Below are 22,878 nucleotides of genomic sequence, written 5' to 3' on the forward strand. Positions count from 1 at the left end.
GGATCTTTATGCTGGCTTCGGCCTAACGCCAATTCAGGGACCAGCTGCAGGATTTCCCTGCGGCAGGCTATTTCGATGTGACCTTCAGGAGTGTGAAGAATTGCGAGCAGCTCCTGAAGGTCTTCCAGGAGAAGGAAGGGGAGCCTCTGTCCTCCATCTTGTCGGCGGTCCCGTTGTGTGGGCTTCCTGCGCTGAGGAGTCGGGTTGTAACAATCCAGATGTACAACCCTCACGTCCCAGCAGCAGATGTCCTGACCTTCCTGAGAAGATACATCCAGGTCGAAGGAGAGAGCACCGATGTGGTCGATCCTTTCGGGATCTGGACCAGCAAACGACAGGTCAGGGTAACCCGGAGGGTCGATGCCAGTGGGAACATCCTTCACCCACCCTCCAGCTTTGCCATCGGAAGAAGCAGAGGTTACCTGACATACGCAGGGCAGCCTAAAGTGTGCCAAATCTGTGGGAGGTCAGGTCACATGGCAGTGGATTGTAAGGTGACCATCTGCCGAAACTGCAAGCAGGAAGGCCACCCGACCAAGGAATGTAAGGAGGCCAAGAACTCTAATCTGTGCGGAGAGGCGGGCCACATGTACAAGGCCTGCCCAAGACGAGGGGCCGTCACCTACGCACAGATGGCCGGAGGTGGCAACACGAGCCATGGACTGCCTAAGACCAGCAAGGTGCCACAAAACAGCATGGGAACGGTGTCTGGAGGCACCCAGAAGGAAGGGCAGGCTGTAGCGGAGCAGACAGCGGGGAGATGCAGCAGCCGATCCAAGAAAATAGAAGAGGAGTGATCAAAGGAGGCAGAGGATTGGATTACTGTCAAAAGCAGGAAGAGGAAACCTCCCAAAGCCACCCAGCGAAGGGGGAAGCGACACCTACACAACGAGGATACAGGCGAGGACGGGCACAAGGAGGGTCGTCACCAGAGGAAGAGACAGAGGGCCGTGGGGGAAAAAGGAGGGCAGCAACGCCGATCCCTCCGAGGGGATGGGTAAAGGCCTCTTTTTTTCCTCCCCCCCCCCGGCAGTAAGATCCATGAGGTACCCACTGCCCCACAGCTCCAGGTAACTGGGAGCAGCGGCCCTGTGACAGCCCCGCTGTCAGATGGAGAACTGAACTATGTGGACCCTGGGTCCGACACGATGACACCAGAGCAGGGAAATGGCCCCAGTGTGGAGCCGGACATCTACCTCAGCCCTGGGAGGGTCCAGCAGTTTGCTGTCACCACGGGGATGCACACAGCTACCCCAGAGGGGCACGACCAGCAGCAAATGGACACTGTTAACCCCATAAACTTGTTAAAATGGGGTTAAAAATTGCCAGCATCAGTGTGCGTAGCATCAAATCGGCTACGCGATGTGTTTCTACGATGGCCTTCCTGGCCAATGCTAAAGCTGATGTCCTGTTTCTGCAGGAGTGTGGGATACCGCACCTCAGCAGCTACAGGAGATGGTCGAGCTTGTGGGCCCATGGGCCGTGAGTTTGGTCGGGGGGCAACGATAGCCGTGCCTCCGGCCTGGGTATCCTGTTGTGAGGAGGCAACTTCACCATCTCCGAGGTTAAGGAGGTGGTGGGCGGGTGCCTCCTCGTCACCAACATTATGTACAGGAATGCTCCCCTGAGACTGATTAGTGTGTACGCCCCAGTGGGTAAGAGTGAACGGTTGGCCGTCCTGCAGCAGCTTCCACTGTTGCTGACTACGTCCAGGCTGGTCATTCTGGCCAGAGACTTCAACTGTATTATTGATGCAGATGGACAATCCGGCGGGGGAGACAGTAAACCGGACGCTACGTCCAGAGTCCTGATGGACACGCTAAAAGATGCCAAGCTGCACGACGTCTTCAGCACTCCTGCAGACGGAGCGCAGTGTAGATACACCTGGTCACGGGCAGACGGGTCTATCTGCTCAAGGATAGATTACCTGTTTGTGTCCCGAACGCTCTCGGTCAGATCCACCGACATCAAGCTGGTGTTCTTCTCTGACCACTGCCTCCTGCTGGCCGACTGTCACCTACAGGACGAGCAGCGGGCTGGTAAGGGAACGTGGAAGCTGCACACAAAGCTGTTGACCCTGGGAAACAATTGAGGAGCTCAAGAGGGATTACGCAGGTTGGAGAACCATGAAGCCCCTCTTTGAGTCCCTAGCGGACTGGTGGGAAACAGTAAAAGGGAACATCAAGAGGTTCTTTATCCTCAAAGGTGTTCAGGAGGCGAGAGAGAGGCGGGGAAAACTGTCCCAGCTCCAGGAAAGGATGCAGAGCCTGCTCCTGCTGTAGATGATGGGGGTGGATGTCACGGAGGACCTCAAGGAGGTGAAGGGCCAGCAAGCCTCGCTCTTTGCCTCAGAGGCCTCCAAGATAATCTTCCGGTCCAGGGTCCGCTCGTTGGAGCAGGACGAGACGTGCTCACGTTTCTTCTTCCAGAAGGTGTACAAAGAGAGCTCCGTGCTCAGCAGCCTGAAGTAAGAAGATGGCTCGATAACGTTATCTCAGGCTGACATCATGAGGATCAGTAAATCCTTCTATGCCAGTCTGAATGACGCGAAGCTGACCGACAGCGCGGCCTCCCAGTCGTTCCTGTCCTCTATCACGGGGGTCTTAGACGACAGAACACACGAGAGGCTGGACCAGCCGCTATCTCTGGATGAGCTGACCAAGACCCTCGAGTCCTTCGAAAAGAATAAAACTCCCGGAAGTGATGGCTTACCGGTCGAGCACTATTCCGCTCTGTGGGACTTGATTGGCCAGGACCTGCTGGAGATGTATGTCAGTATGCTTCGGGCAGGTACCATGAGTGAATCCATGAGGAAAGGCATCATCACCCTCATCTACAACCAGAAGGGGGAAGAGGGAGGAACTCAAAAATTGGAGACCAATCTCACTGTTAAACACAGACTACAAAATCTTGTCAAAGGTAATCGCCAACCGGGTCAGGCCTGCCCTGGGATCAGTGATCCACCCTGACCAAACCTGTGCTGTCCTGGGCAGGAAGATCTCTGAGAGTCTTGCACTCCTCAGGGATACGATTGCCTACGTGCAGGACAGGGGGGGTGGACACCTGCCTCATCAGCCTGGACCAGGAGAAAGCCTTTGACAGGACATCGCATACATCTATGTCCTCTCCAAAATGGGCTTTGGGGAGGGAATCGGTAATTGGATCAGACTGCTCTACACCAACATTGTCAGTGCAGTCTCAATCAATGGGTGGGAATCAGATAGCTTCCCAGTCAGATCTGGAGTCAGGCAGGGCTGCCCTCTCTCTCCTGCCTTGTTTGTGTGCTGCATAGAGCCATTTGCCGAGTCCATCAGGAAGGATGCGAGCCTGAGAGGGGTGACTATTCCTGGCAGCAGGGGCCTGCAGGTTAAGGCCTCCCTGTACATGGATGACGTCGCTGTTTTCTGCTCGGATCCGCTGTCCGTGCACAGACTCATGTGCATATGTGACCAGTTCGAACGGGCCTCGGGGGCCAAGGTAAACCGAAGCCATGCTCTTTGGGAACTGGGCCGACCAATCCTTGATCCCCTTCACCGTCAGGTCCGACCACCTGAAGATGCTGGGTATTTGGTTTGGGGGGATGGGGCGTGCGCCAAGTTTTGGGCGGAGCAGATCAGCAAAGTGAGGCAGAAACTGGGCAGATGGAAGCTACGGTAGCTCTCCATCGCGGGAAAAAACCTGGTCATCAGGTGTGAGGCACTGTCATTGCTATTATACGTGGCACAGGTCTGGCCTATTCCCAGAACCTGTGCCACTGCAGTCACCCAGGCCATCTTCCAGTTTATATGGAGGTCAAAGATGGACCGGGTCCGAAGGGACTCGCTGTACAAATATCTGGGCAACGGGGGAAAAAATACACCCAATGCCACCCTCACCCTGATGGCCACCTTTGTGTGTGGCTGCATCAAGCTGTGCGTGGATCCCTGGTACGCAAACACCAAGTGTCACTACGTCCTGAGATTCTACCTGTCTCCGGTGTTGCGAAGGATGGGCCTTGGTCTCGCTCCCGCGGAACGCTCCGAGTAGTTGGACCGTTCCGTATCACCTGTCCTTTGTGGAGAAGTTTATGAAGAAAAACACCTTTGACCACAAGTCCATCAGGAAGTGGTCAGCACGTAGTGTCCTTGAGACCCTTCGGGAAAAGGAGAGGGCGGATCCTATCGAGCGGTTCCCTGAGCAGACTGTCAAAGCCATTTGGCAGAATGCCTCATCACCAGAACTTTCTAACAAACACCAAGACATGGCTTGGCTGGTGGTGAGAAGGGCTCTGTCTGTGAGATCCTTTATGCCCGCCCAGACTCTCAGCCACACCGCACGCTGCCCTCGAAGCGGCTGCGGGGGGGGGGGAAACGAGACTGTCACACACCTCCTTCTGGAATGTGCCTACGCAGAAGAAGTCTGGAGAGGAACGCAGTGGTGTTTGAAGCCCCTCTTTGAGTCTCCAGCAGACTGGTGGGAAACGGTAAAAGGGAACATCAAGAGGTTCTTTATCCTCAAAGGTGTCCAGGAGGCGAGAGAGAGGCGGAGAAAACTGTCCCAGCTCCAGGAAAGTATGCAGAACCTGCTCCTGCTGCAGACGATGGGGGTGGATGTCACGGAGGACCTCGAGGTGAAGGGCCAGCAAGCCTCGCTCTTTCCCTCGGAGGCCTCCAGGATAATCTTCCGGTCCAGGGTCCGCTCGGTGGAGCAGGACGAGACGTGCTCACGTTTCTTCTTCCAGGAGGTGCACAAAGAGAGCTCCGGGCTCAGCAGCCTGAAGAAAGAAGATGGCTCGGTAACATCATCTCAGGCTGACGTCATGAGGATCAGTAAATCCATCTACGCCAGTCTGTATGACTCGAAGCCAACCGACAGCGCGGCCTCCCAGTCGTTCCTGGGCTCTGCCTGTGAGATCCTTTATGCACGCCCGGACTCTCTGCCGCACCGCACGCTGCCCTCGAAGTGGCTGCGGGGGGGACGAGACTGTCACACACCTCCTTCTGGAATGTGCCTATGCAGAGGAAGTCTGGAGAGGAATGCAGTGGTGTTTGTCGAGGTTCGTCCCGAGTAGGGCCGTGACGCGGGACTCCGTGCTCTACGGCCTGTTCCCCGGGACTCACACCGAGGCGAACATTAACTGCGCCTGGAGGATCATCAACTCGGTGAAGGACGCTCTCTGGGCGGTCCGAAACCTGTTGATCTTCCAGCTGAAGGAGTTGACCCCGACTGAGTGTTGCAGACTGGCACATTCCAAGGTCCAAGACTACTTGTTGAGGGACGCGCTGAAGCTTGGGGCAGCTGCCGCCAAGGCGCGGTGGGGAAAGACCACCGTGTAAGATCGGCCTGCCAAAAGAAGAACAGGGGGCCCATGCGGACGTTTTTTTTGGGCTCTGCTGATGCCTCAGCCAAATATATGTATATGTACAAGATTGAAAAATGCACAGGATTGTAAAGGACAAGGATAAAGTCGAATCTGTGTTTGTAAATATGGACATATGTATGGCGTGATCCAATGTACAGACCATAAAATCATTCTATGAATAAAGTATATTTTTGAAATAAAAAAAAACCTCACAAAAAGATGGCTTGATGAAAAGGAGACCTGGTAATGTGAAGGGAGTGGGCCAGTGTGAAGATTGGAGGTGCTGAGACCTTTGCCCAAGAGGTTTTGGCGTGGAGGGGCTGAGCAGATGTGCAAGGCTCTTTAACTCAGCTGTCTGTCTGGACTGAAGTCACGAGGATGCCAGTCATAGGGCAGGGGTATGCTCTTCTTTGCAGGATGTAGGAGATCAGGGAGGTTTCCAGCATCCCTGGTGGCTACACCTGGTGAGAACTGACTGCAACTCTTGACAGACTGCACTCGGGAACTGGAGCTGGATGCACAGAATATCATTGATAGGAGCCATAGTGAAGTGGTCAACTCTGTAGCTGCAGGGAGCTGGGTGCCCACCAGATGAGGTGGGGTGGGGTGAGACAGTGACAGGGGAACCCTGCGCCATTCCCCTCGATAACCGGTATCACGCTTTTTGATCAGAGACTCTGGCTGCAGAAGGTTGCCTCCTAAGGTCTGAGCGGTTGCAGAACGTTCTAAAGGGGGTGGAGGGAGAACAGCCGGGAGGTCATTGTGTCCATTGTTACAAGTGACATAGGTAGGCAAAGGCATGGGCTCCTTCAAAATGATTACAGGTAGTAAGGTAAGAAGTTAAAAAGGAGAACCTGAAGGGTAGTCACCTCAGGATTACTCCCAGTGCCACGTGCCAGTGAGGACAGAAATGGAGGGATAGGCAGATGAATGCTTCACCGAGGAGCTGGTGTAGGGGGACAGGATTTTCAGTTCTTGGATCTTTTGGGATCCTTTCTGGAGTAGACATGACCTGTACAAGAGGGACAGGTTGCACTCGAACTGAACGGGGGATTAGTATCCTTGCAGGGAGATTTGCTCGTGTTATCCAGGAGGGTTTAAACTCGTTTGGCAGGGGAAAATACATTAGCCAGCGAGAGCACTTTTACTGTCCAGGATCGTCAGGGACACAGGGGGAAAGGACAGAAATGGTTGAAAGTGCATTTATTTCAAAGACCAAGGCCTGTCTGGAAAGGCAGATGAACTCAGAGCATGGATCACCTCTGGGGACTGGCAACGTTACAGCCATAAACAGAAACAGGGCTGAGGGAAGGGCAGGACTGGGCTGCTCAGTGTTCCAAGATGCAGAAGCTCCAGGCGCGACTGAAGTACAAGTGAGTGAGGAGGGATTGTCCTCCTGATAAGGGAGGACAGAACAACGGTGTTGAGAGGGTTAAGCAGAGACCTAGTTGAACTGGAAAAGGTGCAAAGATACTTTACGAGGCTGTTGCCGGGATGACGAGGCCTGAGTTCGAGGGAGAGGTTGGCCAGGACAGAACTTCATTTCTTGGAACGTCGGAGAACGAGGGGTGACCTTGGAGGTGTATAAAATAAATGCAGGTCGGCTTTTTCCCAGGGACGTGGAATTGAAAACTAGAGGGCACAGGTTTAAGCTGAGGGGGAAAGATTTACGGAGGACCTGAGGAACAAGTTCTTCACGCAGAGTGTGCTGTGGATATGGGATGGGCTGCCTGAGAAAGTGGTTAGGGCAGGTATGTTTAGCAACCTTTTAAAGGTCATTTGGATTGGTATGTGGCTGGAAAGGGTTTAGCAGAATAACGGACCAAATGTAGGCAATTGGAATGAGCTAAGTAAGCACCACAGTCAGCATGGATCAGATTGGGCCAAAGTGTTTCTTGTTTGGAAAAAGGGAGGGGAGAGAGAGAGAGAGAGAGAGATCTGGTCTTACTTTGGTGATCTCTGTAGAGCAAGCAGACCTAAAGGCAATTTTCTCCCACCCACAACCAAATCCCGTTTTACCAATTCTATAATCTCCAAGTGTTGGAAACGAAAAAGGCTAGAATTTCCTGAATGCCTCAATCAAATTTTTTTTTAAACTCCCTCAGAGTAAATAGCTTTCCTATGGCATGGTGGTAACGTACCTTCCTAGGAGGCCAGGGGGTTCAAGTCCCGCCTGCTGCTCCTGTAACATCTTGGAGGATAACCAATTAAGAATATCTATGCTCTTTTTATCTCACCTCTTCGTCATTTCCCCGTGTCCCTCCATTCAGAAAATAATCAGATTTGCACTCCCTCAGTTCCAAATCTAACTCTTGCATGAAACTCCCATCAGACACGGCAATGCCCCTTCATCATCTCAGGCAGTGCCCCCACTTAACTGTGCCAATGAAGCCAGCTAATTTGGTCAGGCATCTTGCCCGCCCAGTGCTCCCACTGCTCGGCTCAGTCTCTCTAAGGAGAGATGCCAGGCTGATAGTGGGCAGGAGAAAGAAAACCACCCTTGCCCCAGTGACTACTCCAACCAACAGCCGGTTTATCCAACCTTGACACCTCCGTCTTCCTTCTCCAACAAAAGCAAACCTTTTGCTAAAAAAAACATTACGCCATGTTTATTGACGAAAAAAAAAGAAAACTTGCTGAAATTTTGCCTCACCAGGACACACGCACAAGAATGCCAAATCTCAAACAGTTGTGACAATGGAAGGAAAGGGCAGATCGGGTTTCGATTGGCTCACGTGTCGCCATGGCAAAAGCAGAAGCAAACTCCAGCCTCCCGAAATTCCTGGGTGATTTAAAGACACATTTTTCTGCCTCGGAGAGAATGGTTGAGTGGATTGATGTTAGATGTGGCAAGTTACCAGCGCGATTGAGCATCTTAAAAATCGGTGGCCACCTATTCGCACGCTCAGTACTGTTCACCAATCGCGGAACCGTATCCTCACGGTTTTGCCAGTGGTTGTGTATGGTGTGCATTCCCTTGGCTGACTGACTTTCTCGTGGACTCTACTCCACTCACCCATCTGCTCACCAATACCCCTCAATCATCTATCTTCTGCCTTGCAAACATTTGATAAGCTCACGTCAACTGGGGGCAGAGAAGTCCAATTATTCACAACCCTTTGGGTCAAGACGTCCCTCTTCGATTCAGTCCTAAACCTCATTTTCAGGCAATTCCACCCCCCCTCCCCCCCCCCAATGGAAACGACCTCCCTTCCTCTATGCCCAACATCATTTACTGTGTTTCTTTAAGAGCCACCCCCCCCCACCCCCCCTTTCTGCTAAATTCCATTGAGTGTAGTCCCAGTCTCCTGGGGAGAGATGGCACCAAAGAGAAACATACAGTCCTTTTGCCATTTCCATTCTCCATTTTATTTAGCACAGAAAGCCACATCCTGCTAACGGAGGACACTGGGGTTAGACTGAACCAGTAAACACAGTCAGGATGTACTCTGAACAGAGGCAGCTGGTACGTGACTGTGCTCCCACTTGCAGTGTCTGTGGCCATGCAAACACACTTTGTTCTCACTCTCTCGCCCCCGCCACCTCACAGTCCACAAGAGAGACGCTGCTTAATCAGAGAGTCCACTGGGTGCTCCGAACCCTGTGTCAGCAGGAATCCACCTCCGAGTGGTGACCTTTCTGCCTCGACCTTCCATTGTCCTTGTCTCTGAGGGCAGGGGGGGGGAAAAAAAAAGAGGAGAGAGACCTTGAGCAACAGTCCTCCTTAAAAAAAAGGACGTCAACACAATTGGCTTCTGGAAGTGGTGGCATGTGGTCACTGTACAGGCAGGATGCAGAGTGACAGGGACAGGCAGATTCACTGCCTTTACGCATTGTTGGCTGCAGGTCTGAGACCACAAGGTCATGGGTTTGAATTCCGTTCCAGAACCTTCTAGGCCATTGCAGGGGGGGGGGGGGGGGGGCGGGGTACTGTTTCTCCTTGGGGCGCATTCCCGATGTCATGTCAAGAAGCAGTCCAATAAAACAACCTCAGTTTGTTGCTGCTTTTGGGATCTAGCTGTGCACATCCTCACCAGCTGGAATGTTGGACGGAGATGTCGTCGAGTCAGATTCCGTTTCTTCTTAAAAACTCAAACCTCATCGGGTAAAGGTGTCTAGTGAAGAATATAACACTAGAGAATGTGTGTCTCTGTGCATGAGAGTGTTCACACATGTGAGTGTGTCAGTGTGAGAGAGTGTATGCATGTAAGTGTGTATCAGTGAGCAAGAGTGTTTATTCATGTTGCCAGGGTTGGAGGGTTTGAGCTACAGGGGGAGGCTGAACAGGCTGGGGCTGTTTTCCCTGGAGCGTCGGAGGCTGAGGGGTGACCTTATAGAGGTTTATAAAATCATGAGGGGGCATGGATAGGATAAAATAGGCAAGGTCTTTTCCCTGGGGTGGGGGAGTCCAGAACTAGAGGGGCATATGTTTAGGGTGAGAGGGGAAAGATATAAAAGGGACCGAAGGGGCAACTTTTTCACGCAGAGGGTGGTGTGTGTGTGGAATGAGCTGCCAGAGGATGTGGTGGAGGCTGGTACAATTGCAACATTTAAGAGGCATTTGGATGGGTATATGAATAGGAAGGGTTTGGAGGGATATGGGCCGGGTGCTGGCAGGTGGGACTAGATTGGGTTGGGATATCTGGGTCAGCATGGACGGGTTGGACCGAAGGGTCTGTTTCCATGCTGTACATGTCTATGACTGTGAGTGAGTTAGAGAGTGTGAGTGAGAGAGAGAGAGAGTGTGAGAGAGAGAGAGAGTGTGTGTGTGCGAGAGAGAGTGTGCGTGAGAGAGTGTGCGTGTGAGTGAGAGAATGTGAGAGCATGTGTGTGTGTGATAGTGTGTGCGCAAGTTTGCCTGCATGTGTGTGTACACACTGATTTGCTCACCTTCTCACTTTGGAACTCATGCATTTCCACAGAACAGCGTATAACACCAGAAGAAAGCCGATGAAGATTGCTGCAGCTGCAAAACCTGGAAGGAATTGGCAAAACAAAAACGCAGACCAATCAACACGCGAGTGACACCTCGATCTGAGATGTCCTATTCTGATCTTCAAACCCTTGCACAGCCTCATCCTCCCTCACTTCCCTCCTCGAAGGCTCACTCTTTCACAGAGCTTACAGCGTCAAATCTAAAATTCTCTCATGAGAACTGGCCTCACAAGACCACTGTGCAGTGATCTGGGGACAAATTGCTGCATTGAATGCAATCTGTACACACATTAGAAAAGTGACGGGCAAAACAACTGGGATTCAAGCCTGATACAGACAGAAACAGGTGCAATTCTCGCCCGCAAGGTGGAGTTGGTAGGTATTCAAAGGACAAAGGATCGTCTGTATCAGAGTGGGGTATTGAGACTAAGTGGACTACAACCAGGACTTTGCATTCATGTCGCACTGCAGGTGACCCCACTATCCTCTACACTCTCACACACTCTCACATACTCACACACTCACGCAGACCCTCATACGCACACTCTCTCTTATATATACCACCCACAGTCACACCCAAGCACAGGCTTATACCTCTCGCACACACAGGCTTTACCAACCCTACACACACACACAAACACACTCTCTCACGTGCACCCACACACACACTCACTCACTCTCTCAATTTGTATTTGCAGACACATTCTATTTTGCTCAAAAGTGCACAACCTGCAGGCAATCTACATAATAGTTTGTAAATTCCAGCCTGACTCAAGACTGGGATCCAGACAGACTCACACCTTTAGTGCATTCATGTCTGAGCTGAGATGTCACCTTATTTTTTTAAGACCTTCAGTTATCTCGAGAATGTGACTTAAAAGAAGTTCTGGGATTGAAATACTGATGAACTGAAACTTGCAACCCCTTCCAAAAGGTGAAAGGCTTAACAGCAACTTAGGTATGTTCAATCTATCATTCCAGTTGCATGACATTGTGATCTTTTGCTGTAAATTCTGTGTCTTATGATCCTGCTCCACAGCTACCCAATGAAGGAGCAGCTAGTGCTTCCAAATAGACCTGTTGGACTGAAACCTGGTGTTGTGTGAGTTTTAACTTTGTCCGCCCCAGTCCAACACCGGCATCTCCACATCACGGACGACTCTTCAAAGGGGCTGGCACAGAATTGTGGAGTCGAACAGCTCCATCAGCGCTGTCTATTCTATTTATCCTCAGCCCCTTGCCACAGCGACGGCACCAGCCCCTTGAATAATTTGAGAAAAGGGACAGCAACTTGTGGTGAAGGAGGCAAACGCGGCCTAGTGAACGTACATTGCCTCTTGCAAGTGGAAATGAGCTGTCCCTCCAAACATGGCTGACTGTCTTCAACAGGCGAGTGATGTTCCTGTTGACTGTTCCCAACAGTGTTGGCTGGATCGCGTTTGTTATGGTCCAGATCTGAACCCCCTCAAAATAGTTTAGATTCAATTCCCTACAGTTTGGAAACAGGCCCCTCGGCCGAACAAGTCCACACCGACCCTCCTAAGAGTAACCCACCCCCCCCCCCCCCTTCTGACAGATGCACCTAACAACTATGGACAATTTAGCGCGGCCAATTCACCCTAACCTGCACATCTTTGGATTGTGGGAGGAAACTGGAGCACCAGGAGGAAACTCACGCAGACACGAGGAGAATGTGCAAACTCCACACAGACAGGCACCCGAGGTGGGAATTGAACCTGGTGCTGTGAAGCAGCAATGCTAACCACTGAGCCACTGTGCCACCCCAGTTTAGGGCAGCGGCCTTTATTCATTTTGAAGGCAGACCCAGATGTGACAGTGACTGGTCAAACTACTTGACATTAAGAACAATGTATTTAAACATTGCAGTTAAAACACAACAAAAGAAAGTTGAACTTAGAAAATTTAACTCAGTTGGAAACCTTATGCGAACAGTAACTATTACTAATTAACTGTTCCAGTACAGCAACATCATGTCCACAAACCCAGAGGCAAATTCAGAGAAATAGATTTTTCTAACAGCAGCAGAGAGGAATCCCAGCTGTAGCCCAGAGATGGAAAAAAGAAAGCTTTGGCCCCTTAAGACTCCAACAGCAATTGCTTAAAAATTGAAAAAAAAACCCTAGAAATCTTGGTTCTGAGAGAGCTAGCAACACCCAGCCAGGCTGCATCTATTGTTTCAACCTTTGTTAAACTACCCCCCCCCCCAAGCTGCTTACTTTATGGGAGTTCACTAAGCAGCGGGGTCTTAAACCTCTTTTTTAAAAAAAGCGAGGACGGAATAGAACCGCAGTACGGTCACACGTCCGACAATGGATGCCTCCCTCACTGCAGGGTTTTTCTAAGGTCAAGGCAAGGTCACAATGACAAATTTCTCACCTGGAGCCACCCCGCTTTGTCTCGCCGGTGATGATTCGTTGGCGGAACGCTGGATCGGAGGCAGCCTGTGGTCTTCCGGGAGGGTCACCGCTCAAAGAGACGGAAAACAGGAGGTGAGATCGTGTATCCAATGAGGAATGGCATTGTTTAGGATGAGGTGGATTCCCCTGTCACGGGGTTGACGCCTCACACTCTTACTCAGGTCAAACTGACCTGCTTCATTCAGACCCATGGTAAGGCCACACCTTGCGTATTGTGCGCGTTTGGGTTTCCTGCTCTGAGGAAGGACATTCTAGCTCCCGAGGGGGCCCAGCAAAGGTTCACCAGATCGATTCCCGGGATAGCGGCACTGACATAGGAGGACAGACTGGATCGACTGGGCTTATACTCGCTGGGGTTTACAAAGAGGAGTCTGGATCTCACCGAAACATACAAAATCCTGACCGGACTGGACATCGTTCCCCCGAGGTTGGGGAGGGCGGGGGGAGTCCTGAGCTAGGGCTCACAGTCTAGGAAGGTGGGGGAAGCCATTCAAGGATTGAAGTAAGGAAGGATTTCTTCACTCGGAGAGTTGTGGGACACTGCACCAGAGGACGTTGCTGGGCAAGGGAACGTTTAAGAGGAGCGTTGGGAAGCGTACAGATTCAAGCTCGCTGCACCCACTCCCCCTCCAACAACAAGCAGAATCCTCGCGCCCCTCCCTCGCCCTGATTTACAATGTCCCCCACCCTCAATAACAACCAGAACCCCAGACCCCCCCGCCCTGATTAACAATGTCACTCTGCAAGGCAGGACACTCAGGACCACATTCTACTGGACAAGCAAGTTGGAAAGGCTGGTCTCCCCTCTGCAGGTGGGCTGAATGTCCTCCCTCTGGCGCTGTGACCCTTGGGAGAGGCGGTAAGGTCAGGGGAATGGAGCTGTTTTTGATGGAGGCTTCCTGGTTGGATACTTACTGTCGAGGTCATCGCCCGTCCTGTACAATTCTGTCTGCACTGTGACATTCTGAGGAAGGCAGATCAAAATAAAACATTGGAAAGAATTCAGATACTTTCACAACGCCCATCTCCATCAGCCTGAACTCTCACTCTCAGAACGGTCTAGTAATATTCATGTCCTTCCAGTCGCGTGGGGGTTACCATTGACCAGAAACTGAACTGGACCAGCCCCATATAAACACAGTGGTTACAAGAGCAGCTCAGAGGCTGGGAATCCTGCAGCGAGTAACTCCCATCTTGACTCCCCCCAAAGCCTGTCCCCACCATCGACCAGGCCCAAGTCAGGAGGGGGTGAGGGAATACTCCACACTCGCCCTGGATGGGGGCAGGGGGCAGCTCCAACAACACTCGAGAAGCTCGACACCATCCAGGGACAAAGCAGCCCCCGCTTGACTGCCCACAAACACTCACTCCCTCCCTCCACCCCCCAACACTCAGTCGCAGCAATATGTACCATCTACAAGATCCTACAAATAAAATGAAGGATGGCAGAGCTGAAACAGAACTCGCTGGAGAAACTCAGCAGCATCTGTGGAGAGAAAGCAGGATTAAGCCAGTGACCCTTCATCAGAACTGATAGGGGTTAGGAAGAAGTGGCATGTGTGCTGAGGTAGGGAGTAAGTAATTGCTCGATGGATATATGAGGGAGAGAGAGTGAGACTGTGTGTGAGTGCCAGAGAGGGTGGGTCAGGTGAGAGAGGGTGGGTCGGGTGAGAGAGGGTGTGTCTGAGAGAGAGAGGGTGTGTCTGAGAGAGAGAGGGTGTGTCTGAGACAGAGTGTGGGTGTGAGACAGAGTGTGGGTGTGAGACAGAGTGTGGGTGTGAGACAGAGTGTGGGTGTGAGTGTGAGAGAGAGAGTGTGTGGGTGTGAGAGAATGTGTGGGTGTGAGAGAGAGTGTGTGTGTGTGAGAGAGAGAGGGAGAGAGTGTGTGTGGGTGTGAGAGAGAGTGTGGGTGTGAGAGAGTGTGGGTGAGAGAGAGAGTGTGGGTGTGAGAGAGAGTGTGGGTGTGAGAGAGAGTGTGGGTGTGAGAGAGAGAGAGTGTGTGTGAGAGAGAGAGGGAGAGAGTGTGTGTGGGTGTGAGAGAGAGTGTGGGTGTGAGAGAGAGTGTGTGTGTGTGAGAGAGAGAGAGGGAGAGAGTGTGTGTGGGTGTGAGAGAGAGTGTGGGTGTGAGAGAGAGTGTGGGTGAGAGAGAGAGTGTGGGTGAGAGAGAGAGTGTGGGTGAGAGAGAGAGTGTGGGTGAGAGAGAGAGTGTGGGTGAGAGAGAGAATGTGGGTGAGAGAGAGAGTGTGGGTGAGAGAGAGAGTGTGGGTGAGAGAGAGAGTGTGGGTGAGAGAGAGAGTGTGGGTGTATGAATGTGAGAGAGTGTGTGAGTGTGAGAGACAAAGGGATGGATGAGGGGAAGCCAGGAAGAGGGAAACTGGGGACAGTGATTGGCTGAGATGTTTGGGCTGTATTCCATCTCATTGTCATCTCAGATCGGACGCACGACCGTGGTGTTGTCAGTAGAGTTGTAACTGGAGGTCGGCCGGACTTTAGCCACACAGCCGAGGGTGTATACAGAGTACAGGAAGGGGCTGAGTATACAGTTTAGTGGAGTCCCCGTTTTCAGGATTATGGTGGAGGAGGTGTCGATGCCTATCCTTACTGACTATGGTCAGGAAGGCGAGGACCCAGTCACTGAAGGGGAGAGCTCAGACTCGGTGTCCTGGAGTTTACAGGAGTCCCGGGGGCTGAGAGCAGGGCCAGGGAGATGGCGAATTGTCAAAGGTCGAGGCAATCTGATGTGAGTGAATGACTAATCCCCTGAGGTGGGTCAGAGTCACTGGGCAGTAGGGAGGAGGTATTCCCTTTGGCACCACGGTGAACTCAGGAGAGGATCTCCCGGTCTATCCCGGTTTCTGGTTCGGGATCTTCCACACCTCACTGATGATGACGTCTGGAATGCTGGTGGTGCTGGGAGACCCGTTTACAATGGCCATGGAATTCTGGGATCTGGAGCAGCTCGCTCACTCTAAAGGACGTTGTGTAGAAACCCTTCTTTTCCCTGTGCTGGGGGGGGGGTTCTCTCCACACTGGGGAGGGGGAACATAACGTCGTGAGCTGATTTTCCAAACAAACGCGGGGATATGGGCCAAGCGCAGGTGGGTGGGGCCCGTCTAGTTCAGGAACATGGACTGGAAGGGTTTGTTTCCGGGCAGTATGACTCTATTACCAAATGGCGGAGTGGACTCGATGGGCTGAATGGCCTCATCCTGCACCTCCATCTTATCTTCGGGCCCTTCCACTGTGACACTTTTTCACCAATTGTTCTTTGGAGGGTTTGGGGGAGGGCGGGGTGCTAAAAGGTGGTATGTAAATGCAGTTTGCAGTTTCTGAATCCACACAGGTAGCCAGGGGGCTAGTTTTAGTGGACTCCAAAAACAGGGAGGGGCCATGGGACACAAGGTTTCATTGTTTGTGAGGGAGACTGAAATGTTAGCCTCACTGCTCCCTCGGGCAATGTCTAACAAGCACTCAGCCCCCTGCTCCCACTCCCCCCTCCCCTCCCACCCCCGATAGATAGACAGATCAATATGGACAGGGTCAGTGAACCCGCAGCAGGGCAAAGTTTACATAGATACAGAGACACACACACAGACATAGAGAGGCACACACACAGAGACAGTCTCTCACACACACACACTTGCATACAGACAGACAGACACCCACACACACACACACACACACACACACAGACAGAGACTCACACACAATACACAGACACAGAGAGGCACACACATACACAGACACAGAGACTCACACACAGAGACAGTCTGTCACACACATACTTGCACACAGACAGACACACACACACAGAGACAGAGACTCACACACACACAAAAACAGACACAGATGCACACAGAGACGCACACAGTCTAACACACAGAGACACACTCATACACCGTCGCGCGCACACAGTGAGACACACACAGAAACACGCGCACACAAAAACAGACGCAGAGACACACACAGTTGCACACACAAAGAGACAGACCCACAGACTCTCACATACAGTCTCTCACACACACACACAGATATAGACACAGTACTGGTTCACAGAGTCAGAGACCTCCTGACGGGTTGAAGGAGGCCATTCAGCCCTGTGTGACCATCCTAACCCCCTGAGCCAGCAGGCCACCTCACCCCCGGAGCCCCCACCTCTCCCCCTAACCTGGATGCCAGCTACCAGGATCAGACAGAGCCCATTCCCCATCCGTATGGAGTCTGACTTTGACTGGAGGGGACTCGCTGAGGGGGATAGAAATACGGGACCGAGAGGCTCTCTCTTGGCCAGTACGGCTGTGATGGACCCAATGGCCTTACTGGGAAAGGGAGGGGGGGTGGTGTGGGGTGTTGTAAACTCCGGGAAGGGAGCACTCTTTTCCCGATTCCCCAAAGGTACGATGGGTATTGGCCCTGCCAGAGCTCGTCAGCGATCAGAGAGGCCTACATGACAGGCCCCATTTCCTGGTCATAGTCGTCCAAACTAAATATCGGAAAATTAAACCAGACACAACTAGCCTTAAGGTCAACTCTGTGAGATTCCACTGTGACCCTTCTAGGTATGCGATGGCAGGGCGGAGGGAATGGTAATGGAATGAGGTGGGGAAGAGGTGAAGGAATGTGAACAAAGTCAGGGATACAAGGTAGAGGACGCTCCCCACTTAGGCCGATGGTGGAGTAGGCCCGACTGGAGCCAAAAATGGCCTCCTCCTGCTCCTGACCTTCCGAACCCTCCCTGGGCACCAGACGGCACCAGAGACCGGAGCTCCCTGTTACACAAGAGACAGCTGGAAGGTTTCTGACCCTCGGGCATCGATTGTAAACCGGTTTGGCCAAGGGAAGGGAATTCACACCAAGGACTCAAAAGGAAGATAAGAGTGAGCCTCTGGAGTTCTTCTAGAGGGGCCAGGCCAGAGTCACAGCAAGGCAGGAGGCCTTTCAGCCAGCTGTGTCCCTGCTAGCTCACTCATCACCATCTTCGACCTCACTGTTTAACGTTTGCGTTATGTATAGACAGGGTGGTTAAGGAGGCGTTTGGCACGGCTTGCCTTCTCCGCTCAGACCTTTGAGTTGGGACGCCATGTTGAGATGGTACAGGACGTTGGGGAGGTCTCTTCGAAAGGACTGTGTCCAGTTCTGGTCGCTCTGTTATCGGAAGGATATTATTAAACTGGGAGGGGGTTCAGAAGAGATTTACCAGGATGTTGTTGGGAATGGAAGGTTCACGTTATAGGGAGAGTCTGGGACTTTTTACACTGGAGCGTAGGAGGTTGAGAGAGGTGACCTGATAGAAGTTTATAAAATCACGAGGGGCAGAGATAGGGTTAATGGCAGGTGTCACTTCCATCGGATGGGGTGGGGGTGGGGGTGGGGGTGGGGGGGGGCAACGTTGAAAAGACATTTGGATAAGTGAATGAACAGGAAAGATTCGGAGGGATGTGGGCCAGGAGCAGGCAGGTGGGACGAGTTTAGTTTAGGATTAGGGTCAGCACGGACTGGTTGGGCCGAAGGGTCTGTTTCCCTGCTGTATGACTCCGTGATTGGGACAGGCTGGGTATTTGGCAAGGCGATGCAGGAAAGCAGAGTTGGAGGTGACCGTTCAGGCCTGAGTATAGGAGCGATGGACAATTGGCAGGGACCCTCGGTGGGATTCAGCAAACGATGACAGATTCAGGAGCAGTGTTGGACTTCCTGAAAAGTCCAGGCTAGGGATCGACACTGCATACTTAAACACGAGAGATTTAGTGGAGAGATTGGGAGATTGGTGTTTTTTACCATCGTCCCCTGTCAACCCAACGTGTTTACAGCAAAGAAAAACCATTCTACAGATTCCTGAGTGGAATGATTGATATGAAAATGGAGGGAGGGGGTTAGAGAGCTGCTCATGTTCCAGGGGGAATACAGAGAAGGACGGAAATGTTAGTGTGCGTGGACCATCGTTCCCCCACACCCTCCAACTTAGAGTCACACACCGCACAGAAACAGACCCTTTGGTCCAACTAGTCCATAATCCCCAAACTGAACCCTGTTCCTGACTCATATCCCTCCAAACCTTTCCTGTTCACGTACTGATCCAAATCTGGTTTAAATGTTGGAGCTGCCACTTCCTCTGCTCTTTTTAAAGTCATTCTCCTCTCATCTTAAAAACATGCCCCCTGTTCTTGAAGTCCCCGTCCTCGGGAAATGACCCCTACCTTATCCATGCCCCCTTCATGATTTTATAAACCTCTGTAAGGTCACCTCTCAACCCCCTACGCTCCAGTGAAGCAAGTCCCAGCCCCCCCCCCCACTTTATCACTCAAACCCTCCAGTCCTAGCAACATCCTGGTAAATCATTTCTGAGCCCCCTCCAGTTTAATAATATCCTTCCTATAACAAGGTGGCCAGAACTGGACACAGGGCTCCAGACAAGGCCTCACCAATGTCCTGTACAACCCCAACGTGACACCCCAACTCAAAGGACTAAGCGATGAAGGGAAGCGTGCTAAATGCCTACTTAACCACCCTGTCCACACAGAAGAGCGTTAATCTTAAGTAGGCACAAGAGCAGGCCATTTGGCCCCTCTAGTCTAATACCAGTCATTCACTAAGATTATGGCTGATCTGATTCCAGCCTTAAGTCTGTCTAATCCCTTCCCCTCCCATTAACTATTGACTCCTTGTCAATCCAGAATCCATCCCACCTTAAAAATACTCCATGGCCCCACCTCAAAACCTCTCATGAACCAAAAAAGCCTCTCAGAGAAAAAGAAAATTGGTCTCAATCCAAAAATATGATGTGGAGATGCTGATGTTGGACTGGGGTGTACAAAGTTAAAAATCACACAACGCCAGATTATAGTCCAACAGGTTTATTTGGAAGCACTAGCTTTTGGAGCACTGCTCCTTCATCAGGTGCCTGCACGATCATAAGACACAGAATTTACAGCAAAAGATCACAGTGTCACGCAACTGAAACGATAGATTGAACAAACCTGTGAAGTCTTTCATCTTTCAGAATGGGTTGCAGGTTTCGGTTCATTTAACTTCTTTCAAGTCACATTCTCGAGATAACAGAAGGTTTGATTCGAAAAAAAGTGACATCTCAGCTCAGACAATGCATCAGAGGTGTGAGGTTAGAGTCTGTCTGTATCCCAGTCTTGAGGCAGACTAATTCCACTTCCAAAGTCGGGATTTATCAAATGTTCCACAGATTGACTGCCCACACTGAGTGCCTGCAGGTTGTGTACTTTTTGAAAAATAATCACCAAACAGCAGCGTTCCCTCCCAGTCAGGGGGCACACTTCAGCAGTCAGGGACATTCGGCCTCAGATCTTCGGGTGACCACCCTCCCAGGCGGACTTTGGGACCGAGCAGAGGCTGATGGCCAAGTTCGGTAGCCACGGGGGTGGCCTCAACCGGGACCTTGGGGTCATGTCACACTACAGGTGACCCCACTACACTGTACACTTTCTCTCTCTCGCGCGCGCACACACACAAATAAATAAATACACACACACACACACTTTTGCATACTCACGCTAATGCAGACGCTATCTTATACACACTCCCTCTCAGACACACACACACATCAATCTATGGGGTGAATTTGCATTTGCAGAGTTGTAATTCCGATACATTTTATTTTGTTCAAAAAGCACACAATCTGCAGGCAGTCAATCTGTGGATAAATCCCGACCTTGGAAATAGAACCAGTCTGACTCAAGACTGGGATACAGACAGACACCTTTAATGCACTGAGCTGAGATGTCACTTTTTTAAAATCAAACCTTGAGTTATCTCGAGAACGTGACTTGAAACAAGTTCTGGGATTTACACATTAATGAACCAAAACCTGCAACCCATTCTGAAAGATGAAAGATTTCACAGCAAGTTAGGTTTGTTCAATCTATCGTTTTAGTTGCGTGACACTGTGATCTTTTGCTATAAATTCTGTGTCTTATGGTCCTGCTCCACAGCTCCCTGATAAAGGAGTGACGCTCTCAAAGCTAGTGCTTCCAAATCAACCTGTTGGTCTATAACCTGATGTTGTGTGAATTCTAATTCTGTTTATCCAAAACGGCACACTCTCTTTCTCCTGAAATGTTGCACCTCTCCCTCCCACTTTAATTGTAGACTATCCCATGAGGGGGAAACATCTTACAATCCCAACACTGTGGAAGCAGGCCATTCAGTCCATCAAATCCACACCGACCCTCCGAACAGCATCCCACCCAGACTTACCCCGAACTTGTGGTTCCCACGGCCGATCCACCCAAACCTGCACATCTTTGTGTACTGTGGAGGTAACCCACAGGGAGAACGTGCAAACTCCACATACAGACCTGCCTGAGGCTGGAATCGAACCCAGGTCCCTGGTGTTGTGAGGCAGCAGTGCTAACCACTGAGCTACCGCGCTACCCCATCATCGGCCTTGGTCAAGCCTCCCCAATCCCATCACCACCTGTCCTTATAAATCTCAGTGGGTACAGTCCCAACCTAGCCTTGTCAAACAAGGTGCCAGTAACAGTGGACTTTCCCTGAACTGCCCCCGGCATGAATAAATCCTTAAATCTATGGAACCAAAATCAAGCCCACAGCACCAACCAGCTTGAGTGTTTCCATTTTCTATTCTCTCATAAACTAGTCCCCTCTGAATTACATCTGAATTAGAGTCCTCATAGAATCATAGAGACGTACAGCATGGAAACAGACCCTTCGGTCCAACCCGTCCGTGCCGACCCAGATATCCCAACCCAATCTGGTCCCACCTGCCAGCACCCGGCCCATATCCCTCCCAAACCCTTCCTATTCATATATCCATCCAGATGCCTCTTAAATGTTGTCATTGTACCAGCCTCCACCACTTCCTCTGGCAGCTCATTCCATACACGTACCACCCTCTGTGTGAAAAAGTTGCCCCTTAGGTCTCTTTTATAACTTTCCCCTCTCACTCTAAACCTATGTCCCTCTAGTTCTGGACTCCCCCGTCCCAGGGAAAAGACTTCAGTTGGTGGTTAGCACTGCTGCCTCACAGTGCCAGAGACCTGGGTTCAATTGCCCACCTCAGGCAACTGTCTGTGTGGAGTTTGCACATTCTCCCCCCGTGTCTGCGTGGGTTTCCTCCCACAGTCCAAAAATGTGCAGGTTAGGGTGAGTTTGCCATGCTAAATTGCCCGTAGTGTTAGGTGAAGGGGTAAATGTAGGGGAATGGGTCTGGGTGGGTTACTCTCCGGAGGGTCGGTGTGGACATGTTGGGCCGAAGAGCCTGTTTCCACACTGTAAGTAATCTAATCTAAAAAATTTAGTCCATTTACCCTATCCATGCTCCCTCATGATTTTGTAAACCTCTATAAGGTCACCCCCTCAGCCTCCGACGCTCCAGGGAAAACAGCCCCAGCCTGTTCAGCCTCTCCCTGTAGCTCAAACCCTCCAACCCTAGGAACATCCTTGTAAATCTTTTCTGAACCCTTTCAAGTTTCACAACATCTTTCCTACAGGAAGGAGACCAGATCCAATTATTTGCCTCAACCCCCACCCCCAAGCGGTCTCAGGGCAGTTTTTTTATTAAATGGGTCAAAAGATTAACCTCACTTGATGATTAAAATGCAACCAAACAACAGCAGTCATTTAGTTTCTGGCAATTACAAAACAAAGACAGGTTTTGTTAGGCAAGGTTAATTCTAGAAAATTAACAAGAACAGCAAAGCTTGTTGAACTTTCACTTGGAGGGGAGGAGTGCAGTTTGCAAGCTGAGCTCTGACAATTCAGGAACCCCCAAACGCTGGCTAGCCACAGCTCTCTCTGGTCGACACAACTGACAACTTCAGCACAGGTCAGTGCAATGTGACACAAACTCAGCAGCTTACCTGCATGTTGCTGTTCACTGTGTAACTGCCCCTGTCTGAGCTCAGACTGCCTGCAGACCGCTTCATCGCAATGGAGCTTCACAATCCCTGCTGCTGCTCCTTCCTTCCTTCCTTCCTTCCTTCCCACCCAAACTTTGCCCTCCTCAACCTGACTTTGCAGTTCAAGGGAGGGGACTAGCTCCCTGCCGCGCCGGGAGACGCCGCTCTGAGGGATGAGGCGGAGCGGCCGCTCCCTCCCGGGGGGCGCAGCACGGGGGCGGAGGAATCCACATCAACCTCCATCCATCCATCCATCCATTGAGTTGGTGGATGCAAC

At 51.4% G+C, this 22,878-nt stretch overlaps 1 protein-coding gene across 2 annotated transcripts; it reads right to left on the reverse strand.

Moving 5' to 3' along the window:
- Positions 1-8,696: 8,696 nt before the first annotated feature.
- On the reverse strand, positions 8,697-22,685 carry LOC140459837 (uncharacterized). Of its 2 annotated transcripts, none has more exons than XM_072554372.1 (5): positions 22,563-22,685; positions 13,630-13,678; positions 12,674-12,763; positions 10,232-10,316; positions 8,697-9,008 (listed from the first exon to the last, which is right to left on the reverse strand). In XM_072554372.1, the coding sequence occupies exons 1-5, from the start codon at positions 22,626-22,628 to the stop codon at positions 8,948-8,950; spliced, it is 351 nt and encodes a 116-aa protein (XP_072410473.1). In that variant the 5' UTR covers positions 22,629-22,685; the 3' UTR covers positions 8,697-8,947. The 2 variants fall into 2 exon arrangements, with proteins under 2 accessions (XP_072410473.1, XP_072410474.1); XM_072554373.1 differs by lacking the exon at positions 22,563-22,685 and adding an exon at positions 14,126-14,392.
- Between the last annotated feature and the right edge of the window lie 193 nt (positions 22,686-22,878).

This window comes from Chiloscyllium punctatum, chromosome 35 (assembly GCF_047496795.1).
Source record: "Chiloscyllium punctatum isolate Juve2018m chromosome 35, sChiPun1.3, whole genome shotgun sequence".
Taxonomy (NCBI): Eukaryota; Metazoa; Chordata; class Chondrichthyes; order Orectolobiformes; family Hemiscylliidae; genus Chiloscyllium; species Chiloscyllium punctatum.

Bases quoted from the DNA above. Each gene is read 5' to 3' on its own strand.
- LOC140459837 (XM_072554372.1), bottom strand. From the start codon at position 22,628: ATGAAGCGGTCTGCAGGCAGTCTGAGCTCAGACAGGGGCAGTTACACA. The intron at 13,679-22,562 runs GTAAGCTGCTGA...TGCCTTCCTCAG, and splicing joins CAGTGAACAGCAACATGCAG to AATGTCACAGTGCAGACAGA. The intron at 12,764-13,629 runs GTAAGTATCCAA...CGTCTCTTTGAG, and splicing joins GACGGGCGATGACCTCGACA to CGGTGACCCTCCCGGAAGAC.